This window comes from Anomaloglossus baeobatrachus, chromosome 1 (genome assembly GCF_048569485.1).
Source record: "Anomaloglossus baeobatrachus isolate aAnoBae1 chromosome 1, aAnoBae1.hap1, whole genome shotgun sequence".
Taxonomy (NCBI): Eukaryota; Metazoa; Chordata; class Amphibia; order Anura; family Aromobatidae; genus Anomaloglossus; species Anomaloglossus baeobatrachus.
The window spans coordinates 268,165,920-268,178,938 of NC_134353.1; the positions used below are offsets into that span (position 1 = coordinate 268,165,920).

At 47.9% G+C, this 13,019-nt stretch overlaps 1 protein-coding gene across 1 annotated transcript in view; it reads right to left on the minus strand.

Moving 5' to 3' along the window:
- LOC142311533 (uncharacterized) overlaps window positions 1-13,019 on the minus strand; it is a 183,382-nt gene that overhangs the window by 1,161 nt on the left and 169,202 nt on the right. Inside the window, exon 10 of the mRNA XM_075350051.1 lies at window positions 2,090-2,266. Coding sequence (XP_075206166.1) covers window positions 2,090-2,266 — 177 coding nt within the window. The remainder of the gene's footprint in view (window positions 1-2,089; window positions 2,267-13,019) is intronic.

Sequence of the window (13,019 nt, forward strand, 5' to 3'; positions counted from 1 at the left end):
GTGACTCTGACTTGACCCAAACCTCAATGGAGGTCAGAAATTGGGTGGCTCCACCCATATGCTGCCAGCCACTTCCGGGGGAGGGTGGGCTGAGTTTGTCCATTTTTGTTTTTTTTTTAATGCACACCACATGTGATCACACAGTTGTTACCCCTGGTTTGAGCTGATCAAACACTGCAAGTGGCTCGCACTGGTCTGAGCACCAAACATACCCTAGCACAGCGCTGCTTGCGAGAGTAGTTTGCATTCATAACTCACTTTGAACCCGAACTCTGTTTTTTTTAGTCTGTTTTTCAACCTGAACTTCAAACATTCAGATTCGCTGATCTCTACTCCTAACCTGTAACACAAGCCATAGCGCACACACATCACTGTGATTATTCATCTTGGTGTAAACAAGGTACTGGAAAGATAATCAGTTATTCAAATATCATTTTGATTGAAAATAATTATGGATGAGTGAGTAGTGAAATACTCGGACTCGCTATACTCGTAACGAGTAGGTCCTCTCGGGTACTCATTACGAGTCCAATGCAAGTCAATGGGAAATGCGAGAAATTGTCTGCTGGAGCCTACAAAGCAGTCTGGGGGCTGAGTAAAAGGCTGAAATGGATGCATGATTGTTTAAAAGCTGGGCGGTAAAAAGCCGCCGGCTTTTTTAAGCAATCAGCTGATGCACGCTCCCTGCCCGGGTCCTTTACTCCCTTGTGCTGCCCTCCCTGCTTCTCTGTGTTTCGCTCCCCACTCCCTGGTGCAGCACCGGGCAGCAGGGAGCGCAGCATCAGAGAGTGAAGGACCCGGGCGTGGAGCGCGCATCAGCTAATTGCTTAAAAAAGCCGGCGACTTTTTACCGCCCGGCTTTAAAACAATCATGCATCCATTTCAGCCTTTTACTCAGCCCCCAGACCGCTTTGTAGGGTCCAGCAGATACTAACTCACATTACATTGGACCCGCTACACCTAACGAGTAATTACAAGGATACTCGCGGAGTAACAACGAGTAGCCCGAATACCGTACTACTCGGCGAGTACCGAGTAGTAACGAGAATACTAGCTCATCCCTAAAAATAATACATATCTCGAACATTCATTTTAAAGTCGTTTCCTTTTTATAAATGAATAGCCTAGTTTAGAAGATATAATACTGTAGCAATCTGCACACATACATAAACAAGTCATTTTTTAAAGAAAAATCATGCTGTTAACCAAAAATGTACCTCCTACACACCAGTTTTAGTGATGAAACATTACAGTATCCAAAGTAGTATTCATTTACTTCGACATTTGGTTGAAGGGTTGGTAAAACCCCAAATTGCATTGATAGAAATAAAATATCATTCATTTACTATATCTCGTCCTCATAATACTACAGTGGCAGCATTGCCGGCGTATGGCCTGCAAAGCTTCCATCAACTCTGACATCCATTTCCAACCAAGGGCGACCAGTGCCAGATAGGAGAAGGCAGCAGCAACCAAGACCATCCAGGTGAGCCAACGTATTGTGTTATTAACACAACACCCTCACTTGAGCTCAACTGACACCAGGGTTAGCAACACCCCAGATATAGAACTGCCTCAACTCGATATTGCAATGGCGCTCTATGAGCACATCTCCCCTTGTTTTTCAGATTAATGACATTGACCATCTTTCAGATACTGTTCACCAGTGAGTGAAATGCACGCGAATCAGAAAAATTGTCACAACTGGCTGAGAGTGGAGCAAAAATACCAAAAGTCACAACATTTTTGTGCAACTACAAAATTTTGTGACATTTCAAGCTGTTTATGCTTGTGTTGAAAACTGCTTGCTGAATTAGGTCCTAAGTGTAAGGGTACTTTACATGCTGCGACATCGCTAGCGATCTCGTTAGCGATGTGAAATTGTAGATCGCACTTGCGATCCCGAATTTCACATCGCTAACGAGATCGCTAGCGATGTCGCAGCATGTAAAGTACCCTTTAGTTGCAAAAGAATTTTCCCATTACATAACAAATATTTATGAACATAAAATTCGAAAATTTCCTTGGAACAATTTTCCAGATGAAAGTTATTTATTTTAGAAAATGTTCCTCAATAGTGAATATTCACCTTCCAATAGAAGTGTCCTCATGAGTTCCGTATAAGAATACATTGCATCTTGGTTAGTGTCAAAGTGTTCTAGTAACTCCTCACGTGGAGACTCTTCTCCAAGAACATTCTTTATTTCTTCATAGGTTAGATATCCATCTGCATCCTTATCTGCTCCATAAAAAAATACCTGAAAATCTGAACAGAGAAAAGGTTCAATTAAAATCAATTATAGCCTTTAGTAAACAAACATATCTTTATTTCTGAGACAGTCTGGTACCATTAATAGTAATTATTAGTACTTAATATCTTAGGGAGGCTGCACGCAATCAGGGTTTGCAGCGTGTTGGACACAGCGTATTTTCCCTGCAAATTGCTGCATTGTACAGTAGACACACAGTGGTCAGCTTTATAGAAATTCCATGCCCACTGTACATTCTTTTCCGCAGCGTAAACTGACATGCGATGCGGCTTTCCGAGCTGCAACATGTCAATTTATACTTGTGGAGACATGAATGTTCTCTGCAAAAGAAAACAGAGAGAAAGTGCTTCAGCACCTAGAACCCTAATCGTGGGCACGGTTAGCTGGGTTTTCTTGCAGAGAACACTTGCGTGTCTGCAGGGGAAAATACGCTGCGTCCAGGGCGCAGCATGTCCGGATTATGTGTACCCACCCTAAGCAATAGAAATGAGTGATTCAGCCAACATTAATAATTTAGAAGTTCGCTTAATCTGGGCACCAAAATTATTTGATTTAAATATAATGTTCCTTAATATGCTCTGGTGTCTTTAAGTACCACAGATCATAATACAAAGTAGGGGATTTGAGAGTCCAGGGTATGAGATAGAGGAGTGTGTGTGGGTACAGGTTGTGAGATATAGGGATGTGTTGGGGTACAGGGTGTGTGAGAAGGATATGTGGGGTTACACGGTGTGTGAGATAAAGAGGTGAGTGGTGGGAGTACAGAGTTCGGGCACATTATGGGAGGCAGAAAGTAAGAACATTGTGACAGCACAGTATGTGGGGGATCAGTATATGAGGAACAGCATGAGGGCACATTATGGAGGCTGTATGGTATGAAAAGAGGGCACAGTATGGAATGGGGTCAGTGTGGGGTGGAGCAAGGAAGATGTGGACAGTGCGTAGGGTATTGCTTGTATTGCAGGTACTTTGGTAGTTTGGACAACATATAGGCCATGGATCATGGGATGATTTGACGGATATTTTTCATAAGGAAATACAGTGTGGTAGCCATAATTCATGGGGAAGGGATGGTGTAGTGATTATCATATATGAGGGTGATAGCATGGAGGGCATGTATTGAAAGAGGGACAATGTGGTGGTCCCTTTTTGGGCAGGGAGCATAGTGGGGCAAGAATGTATTCAAGTACACAGTATAAGGCTTATTTAGTGCATAATGTGCGGATATTGTTAATGTAGGTGTAAGTATGTATAATGACACTGTTATTATTAAGGGCATCGTGTCTGGATGTGCTGTAGAAGACTAGAGAAGACGGAAGCCAGCAGAGATAAGCTGATGAGCTGTGGATGTCCCAAGTCATCAGGGCGTCTGCATTCGATAAAGAAGAATGGGATGGGACAATTACAATCAGAGAAGTCGACCAATCAGGTATAGGGGGAACAGAGTCCCTTTAAGGTCAGTTTACATGGGATGACTCATGGCACAATACAACTGACGATCGGTAAACTTTTACCAATCGGCAGATGTTTGCTTGTTAATACAGCAGACGACAGCAAACCAGCACACTGAATGATCTACACTAGATTGCTCAGTGCTCACAGGCTGCCATAGAGTTTTTGGTTATGTGAGTCCTGGTAACACAGGATAATGCCAAGAACAATGATCTTTTGTGCTGCACAAAAGATGATTTCACATGATGACTGAGCATTTTGCTTGTTCATCAGATGCTAGTTTATATGGCAAGATAATCATGAAATATGCATTTTTAATAGCTGATTCATAATTATGTTGCTGTATAAATAATGATTTAGAGAACAAAAACATCTGCAGTCAAGATCTGACTTGGCAGATATTTATCTCCCCCAACTATCATCTGTCAGGGGCACCCATAGCTATACAAATGGTGGGAACTTAGGGCATTTTATTCGCTTCATACTTTAGTTTGCAATATTGCAATATTACAGTTCCAGCACCGTGTATGGGATTTATTTGGGTCCTCTGGTGATGGTATTTGGCTTCCGGTCCTTTGACTATGGTTTTCAGTCTTCGAGTTTTTCTGGCAATGGTATCCAGTGTTCAAGTTCCTCTGGCCACGGTATGCTGTCTTCAGTTGCTCTAAGCTCAGTAGACTTTCAGATTCCCCTGCACATGACACATGCCTGCTCTGCTGCACACATATCTATCCACCTGATAATTTTGGTACCAACTCCTCCTTCCTGCTGCTGGCCCAGCCTTTTATACTTTGTCACGGTGCCACAGATGTCTAATGACTCAGTGTCCCATTCTAACATGAACATTGAGGAAGGATTCTCCAGTCGTGATGCCTGTGTTACCCTACCATTAAACCACTTGTAAATAATACATGGATTGCATGCGACTTGGTTCAAATTGGCCACAGCAGCCTTTATTACCTATTATTTACATTCTAACACAAGGGGGCGCCGTCCAATGGGCGACCCCCAACAAATAACAATAGGTAACACAATAATACCAATACGGTATATATAACCCTGGGTAGGCCTAGTCCAGGAACTACTTCTTATCCCAATATCCCTGGCCGCAACACACTGACCCAGAGATGAAGTATTAAGCACCCACGGATTAAAACCCCCAAACTTTTGCAGAACCCCGTGCCTGCAACATCCCGGAACCCGGAGTCACCATACCAAGACAGTGTCTCTCAGTCCAGTTACCATTCCCTTCAAACCACCTCTGGACCAGACCTACCCCCCGCTGCTGTGACAAAACAAATCAACCCAACTGGATATTCCCACTTCACAACAAACAGCAACCATCTCTGTTTCAGCACTCAACCATCTCATGGCACATATCTTTCTGTGACGCCCTGGCCTATCATGTCGTCACAGGGTATTGTGCAATCTGCCCTTCTGCACAGTATCCACCTCCTCCTTGGTTACAGGTCCCTGACCTTTGGTGTTGCCAAGAACAAGCTAATCAAAATCCTAGGAACACTCTGCACCACACCCACCAGACACACCAGTGGCTGACCTGAAGGGAATAGGGTTGCCCACTTAGGGGGTTGGTAAGGGCAAGTCAGAAATGTTAGGAGACAGTCAGTTGAGGAGTGACTCTCGAGAGGAGAGGTCACGGGAGAGTAGTGTTGGAGGTGGAAGTGAGAGGAGGTCAGGAGCTGGGCTCCTTGGTTTACTAGGTGACAGACGTTGGTCTGGGCCTGGTAGGAGCTGGACCCCGGTCGCAGGGGGATCGTGACAAGGGGCACGGACTGTCAAGGAGGACAGCCGGCAGCCTTGTGCCTTCACCGGGCAGGGGCCAGGGCACGACGGGGTACGTGGACCCTAGGTCGAGAAGGAGTTTCAAGCGTCTTGACAATTTACCCGACGAGGACAGTGCCTTCAAGATCCGTTCTCCACCCACTCCAAAATCGGGGTACTAGCAAAATGAGGGGGATAGGACTTTCCCAATACATAGTCCAGAAAATCCCAAGCGTGAACCCTGAGAGCAAGCTCACCCAGTTAGCCATACTGGTGAGCGGGACCCGATTGTTCTATGCTAGAGGGACCAGTTAGAAGTGAGGTGCCATGGAAAAGGCCACAGGCTAACAAGCAATAGCAACGGGCACGGGATCCAGGCGTGCTCCCTCCCTGCTGCAGGAGTACTAAGAACTTTGGTTTACCACAGTTGTCGGTGTCAGCGTTATTGGACTGAGTGAGTACTAAAGTGATCCCTGACCATCCCAACGGCACCTCCCTGTCATCAACACCGAGTCCTGGGGCATTCCCCCTACCCATGGAGGGGTTAAACATCTGGTTGCCCACACCATCACTACCGGGTACTCCCAATTGCAGCGGTGGTACTACACCTTACTATGCACCACGGATGGCGTCATGAACTGTCCATACAATCCCCTGTAAATAACCCCCCTTTTAATTCCGAGTGGCCGCGTTACCCCAACCCCTGGTTCCGGACACCTCTCGAGCCACCGCGGATCTGGATCCGAGCAGCGGCGGCAGGCTGCTGGTGCGGGGGTGGCACATTTCCCTCTTTTTTTTAATTTTTTTATATATATCCACCACACTGCACTCAAGGGAGGGTGGGCGGGGATCAGACTTCATCCGGAAGTCACAAGGGAAGGAACGACACCCCCCTTCTCTTATCAACCCTCGTATACTCCCCCTCTTCCTCCTGGGACTCCACCTTCCCACCAATCCCATCTTTCTGCCTCCTACAACTCCAACAATCCCTATACCTATTAACCCCATCACTCCTTACCATTCAGCTGAAGACTTTGCCTCTTTCTTCAAGCAGAAGATTGACAACATCAGAGCAAGCTTTGGCCCACAATCCCCACAGCCACTCCTCACAACTACTCAGCATTCTTCCTCAAAATCCAGCTTCTCCACCATGACAGAAGAACATCTTTCCAGTCTACTCTCAAGATCACATCTAACCACCTGTGCACTTGACCCGCTCCCATCGCATCTCATCCCCAACATCACCGCAGTCCTCATCCCAGCCCTAACCCATCTCTTCAACCTATTACTAACAACTGGTTTATTCCCTTCATGCTTTAAACATGCCTCAATCACACCCATCCTCAAAAAGCCCTCCCTTGACCCATCCCCTGTGTCAAACTATCGCCCCATATCACTTCTCCCCTATGCCTCAAAACTACTGGAACAGCATGTCCATCTTGAACTGTCCTCATACCTCTCTTCCTGCTTTCTCTTGGATCGGTTACAATCTGGCTTCCGACCCCATCATTCCACTGAAACTGCCCTGACCAAAGTCGCTAACGACCTACTAACCGCAAAAGCCAAGGGACACTACTCTGTCCTCATCCTCCTGGACCTGTCCTCTGCCTTTGACACAGTAGACCACTCCCTTCTATTACAAACTCTCTCATCTCTTGGCGCTATTTTGGATCTCCTCATACTTATCCAACCGAACTTTCAACGTCTCCCACTCTCACACCACTTCCTCATCTCGCCCCCTATCTGTCGGGGTTCCCCAAGGTTCAGTTCTTGGACCCCTGCTGTTCTCTATCTACACCTTCGGCCTGGGACAGCTCATAGAGTCCCACGGCTTTCAGTATCATCTCTATGCTGATGATACGCAGATCTACCTCTCTGGACCTGACATCACCTCCCTACTAACCAGAATCCCACGATGTCTGTCTGCTATTTCATCCTTTTTCTCTGCTCGATTCCTAAAACTGAACATGGACAAAACAGAATTCATTGTCTTTCCTCCTCCTCACTCAACTCCCCCACCTGACATATCCATCAATGTCAATGGCTGCTCACTTTCCCCAGTGCCACGCGCTCGCTGCCTGGGAGTAATCCTAGACTCTGATCTCTCTTTCAAGCCACACATCCAAGCCCTTTTCACCTCCTGCCGCCTCCAACTCAAAAATATTTCCCGGATCCGTACATTCCTTTCCGAAGAAGCTGCAAAAACCCTAATACATGCCCTTATTATCTCCTGTCTGGATTATTGCAATCTCCTGCTCGGTGGCCTCCCTTCTAACAGTCTCGCACCCCTACAATCTATTCTAAACTATGCTGCCCGGCTAATCCACCTGTCCCCCCGCTACTCCCCGACCTCTCCTCTCTGCCAATCTCTTCACTGGCTTCCCATTGCCCAATGACTCCAGTTCAAAACACTAACCATGGCATACAAAGCCATCTACAACCTGTCTCCTCTCTACATCTGTGACCTAGTCTCCCGGTACTTACCTACACGTAACCTCCGATCCTCACAAGATCTCCTTCTCTACACCCCTCTCATCTCCTCTTCCCACCATCGCATCCAAGATTTCGCCCGTGCCTCCCCCATACTCTGGAATGCTCTGCCTCAACACATCAGACTCTCGCCTACCTTGCCAAGCTTCAAAAGGAACCTGAAGACCCACCTCTTCCGACAAGCCTACAACCTGCCATAACCCTCAGTCTGATACAGCGCCGCACAATCAGCTCTACCGTAACCTACTGTATCCTCATCTGTCCCTTGTAGACTGTGAGCCCTCGCGGGAAGGGACCGCTCTCCTCCTGTACCTGTCTGTGCCTTGTACTGTTTATGATTATTGTACTTGTCCCTATTATATATAACCCTTTCACATGTAAAGAGCCATGGAATTGATGGCGCTATAATAATGAATAATAAATAATAATAATAATAATTCCCTTCAAACCGCCTCTGGACCAGACCTACCCCCCACCACTGGACAGGGCACGTAACTCCTTCCTTACGTGGCCTGGACCCGCCACACACCCAAAGCTAGCTCAACACCATTACGCAATCCTAGCGCCCACAAATCTGAACCGATGTCATTAAGGTGCACCCCGTCACGCCTCCGAAATTGCCAACTCGGTGTCTCCAAATCCCTGTGCCGCACCACAATGCCCCCATTTCTCATCACAAATTGTGCCACCAACCTATTCACCTTCTCCCTGGCTCGATTGATCCTCTGCACAGAATGAGCCCCTCTCCACACCAACTGAGCCACAATGTCGGACCATACCACAATTAAACCCGGGCACGCCCTCCATAAACACAACAGATCCACTTTGATGTCCTATATCAGCTCACGGGACACCCAAACTCCTAAATCATTACGTCCCACATGCAGTACTACCACGATAGGAGGCCTGGTCATTGAGCAATAGTACTCAAATGCCGGGAATACCCTACTCCACGCCATTCCACGGACGCTGATCCATTTGGCCGATGCCACCGACCTATCCAGTCCCAGTTGCCAACCGTCCGGACGTGCATTGGCCTGAAGGGCCCCCCAATAGATTAACGAGTGTTTTAATATCCAAATTAGGCACACCCCTACAAACAACACAAAATCAGGCTATGATGATGACATGTAAAATTATTAAACTAACTACCCTTTAACAAATTCAACATCTACATCCCCCATAATCCACTGTCCCCACTGTCCTTCATTGGGATAACAGTTGAGGCCAAACGTACCTGTGAAAATGAGAGGACTCCCACCTTCCAATCCGTCTCACCACCTCATTCCCAAGCCTCCATCGAGAAGCCTCAGTGGCCGCCCCAATTCTAAAGGAGTGCAACCCATACTCCTCTGGCTGCTCCCCTGCTTCCTACAAACAATTCTGCAGTACCGCCACAAATTGATATCGTGACAAGAAGGAACCATCCTCATGACATAATAATGGACCCGGGCCACCCCCCCCCTTCCCCCGGGCACCCAAAAACATACCAACCACAAGCACTGGGCAAAAACCATGCCCCAAAATTGCATACATCTCTACCAACCATACTCGACCCCTTTGGTCGGTCTTAGAATGGCGCAGACGACATTCAACCCTCTCCTTCACTACCGCCACATCCTCCAACAACAGACCACCAGCCTTTAACCTAGACAGACTAACCAATTCCCCAATCTGAAAAACCCCATAAAAGGCCAACACAAATACCATCTTAAAAAGAATCCGCTCGTACTCCGACATACACACATAGCGACCGCAAGCAACCCACCAACCATTGTAGCAATAGAAAAGATATCGGCGGCCTTGTATCCCTGACACGTGCTCCCTTGTGAAAACCCTTCGAGGCCTGCTGCACCTGGAAATCCTTGGATACATTCTGCTTTCCCTTAGCCTTCAACCAGAAAGCCACCGCCACCACCCAATGCTCCACCGCCGATGCTGACCTACCAGCCACAAAATCATTACCCATAAATGCCGTAACGCCACCAAATGATCCTCCTGCCCCTCTTTAAACACTGCCACCAACAACACCTGCCATTCAACCCATACTCTGGCATACCGGCACCAAGTCACCTCGGCCACCAAATTTCTAATCAGGCCCGCAATTACAGCCTCACCAGACTCCATAAGCTCTCTTGACACACTACTCTGACCTCATCTGCCCACAGCACTAAAGCACGGAACCTGTGAAACTGAAAATGAGACAAAGCATCAGCCACCCGTTTTCAACACCCAATACATGTTTAGCCACCACGTGAATATTCAGCTGCAAAAACTTTAGCACCAAATGCCTCAAATAAGCGACTACAGGTCCAGATTTCGCCGACAACTATTGATCGCATGTACCACCGCCTGACTGTCACAATGAAAGGAAACTTTTCACCCAGAAAACTCCTGACCACACAGCTCGACCACCACCACAATCGAAACAACTCCAACAATGCCAAGTTCTTTACAAAACTACCCTGACGCCACTCTGCCAGCCAACTACCCGCACATCAATGGCCCCTAAAAAACGCACCAAAACGCACCGACCCAGTTGCATCCGTATGCAGCTGTAGCGCCCCATTGGGCATGACCTTATCCATCCATAAAGCACGACCATTGAATTGCTGTAAAAACACGTCCAACACCAAGAGATCCTCCTTAACCTCCCTCGTGACACACACAAAGTGAGCGGGTGACTTCACACCCGCCATAGCCAACCGGCTCGCAAATACACGCCCCTTAGGCATGATTCTGCATGCAAAATTCAGCTTCCTCAACAAAGACTGCGCCACCTTCAGACACACTTTCTTTGCCTCAAATCCCAAATCGTTTCCACTGGGAGCCTACATTCCATTACCATGGAATCGATTTTGATCCCTAAAAACCACATCACCAATGCCGGACCCTCCGTCTTGTCCCACGCCAAAGGAATACCAAAACAGTCTGCCACTTTCTGTAATGAAAACAACAGTTCCGCACAAATCATCAAGCCCGCCGGCCCGAACCACAAGAAATCATCCAAATAATGAATGATAGATGACAACCTAGACACGTCCCATACAGCCTACTTAACAAACAAACTAAAAGCTTCAAAATAGGAACAAGAAATTGAACAACGCATAGGCAGACACTGATCAACAAAATATTCCCCGTTCCACACACAACCCAATAAATGTTGACTATCTGGGTGAACCTGCAACAACATAAACACCGCCTCCACATCAGCCTTCGCCATCAACGCTACCCGGCCAGCCGCCCTAACCAAATCCAAAGCCCTGTCAAACGAGATACAATACATCGCCGATAATTCAGGCGCAATGACATCATTTACTGATGTACCTTCTGGGTAGGACAGATGATGCATAAGCCTAACTTTATTTGGCTCCTTTTTAGGCACCACACAACGAGGAAACAACCAAACCTGAACATGGCGGAACCTTAAATGGACCACCCATCCTGCCAATACTACTTCTTTTCTCAATTTTTACCGAAAACATCAGGGTGCTCCCTCACAGAGCGTAAATTCCGATAAGGCGGCACAATAGAGCACAACAACCGACGGGATTTGAAAACCGTGGGAAAAACCAGACAACAAAAGGGACGCCACTTCCCCATCCGGGTACCTATTTAGGTAAGGCACCATCGCCTCTACCTTCACTGGCGTCTTCCCTTTTTACAGCCCCATCCCCAGCTTTTCCTTTCCCTTTTTTGAAACACTTGGCCAAACTATGTCCCCTCCGCAACCTGAACACTCATGTTTAAACCGACATGCCCCTCCAAATTTGCATTGCCCCTCATTAAATTGCCAACAAAACCCCTTCGTCTGACTCGCCGAGGCACCAAGACCCAATCCCCCGGCTCCCCCATGAAAGGGCTGACTAGGAGCCGCCATCAACCTTATCCATAAGGATATGTCCTTATGATCCCACCGCATGCCTGCCCGCAATGCCTTCGTCTGCCGAAATTGCTCATCATACCGCAGCCAGGCTAAACCACGATAAGTCCTATAAGCCTCCCGAATCGCATCCATATACCCAAACAATGTTCTTGTGCCTTCTCCCCAATAATACTAGTTAGATTTGGAAATGCCTGCAGCCAATTTGCAAATGTCTGAGGAATAAGCCTATAACGGCGCTTTTCCTCTTCTCCTTCTCCTTTTTGGAACAACTCAGCTTAACTTTATCCAAATTAAACTTTTCCAGAGGCAGCAATGAAAAAATTTCCACCTACTTTTCTTTCCAAATCTTATCCCTCACTTCCTTTTTAACATGCGCCCCCAACGGAACCTCAAAGCTAACATATACCTCGCTCTTGGCCTTATCGTCAAGATGCACCACCTCATCATCCTATTCCTTCTCCTTCTCACCCACTGCCGCCTTCATCGTCTCACCCAATGCTGCAACCTGATGCGCCCCTTTAGCGCTCACCGCCCCTGTGCCCTCCGTTGCTGCTCCCGTCCACGCAGCCGTTGGAGCTCGCACCTCCCCCGCAACCGCGCTAACCGCCACTAAACCCCGCAATAACTCCAATAACTGACTCAAAACTACCGCGCCCTCTGGCGCTGCAGTACCCGCAGCCGCCCCCACCACATTATCGCTCTGCGCCGTCGACGGCACCAACAATACTGACTCCACAGGTATATCACCCGGCCGCAACTCGCTAGACCTCAGAATAGGAACCACGCCGTCCTCCACCATCTGCTCATCTGATTCTTCTCCAGAAATCAGAGCTCCCTCTTCTTTACTGGGACCATCTTCCTCTAAGCCGGATGGAGAAGCCGCAGCCGAGGCACACCCCTCATCACGGCTACTCTCCTGAGCAACCGTGGGGGCGCTGCCTATCAAGGCTCGCCGCTTCCCATAAGGCGAAACCCCGCCAGGCTGTCCTGCCCCGTGGGCAGTCGCCATTGACCGTGCTCTCTTCTGGCACATTCTCCCCCCTGCCGACCGCAAGGGGTTCCATCCGCCATGTCCCACCGAGTCGGGCTCCGTCCCTGAACTGCCGCATTCTCCTGCCCCACGGCGCCGACATGAGCCC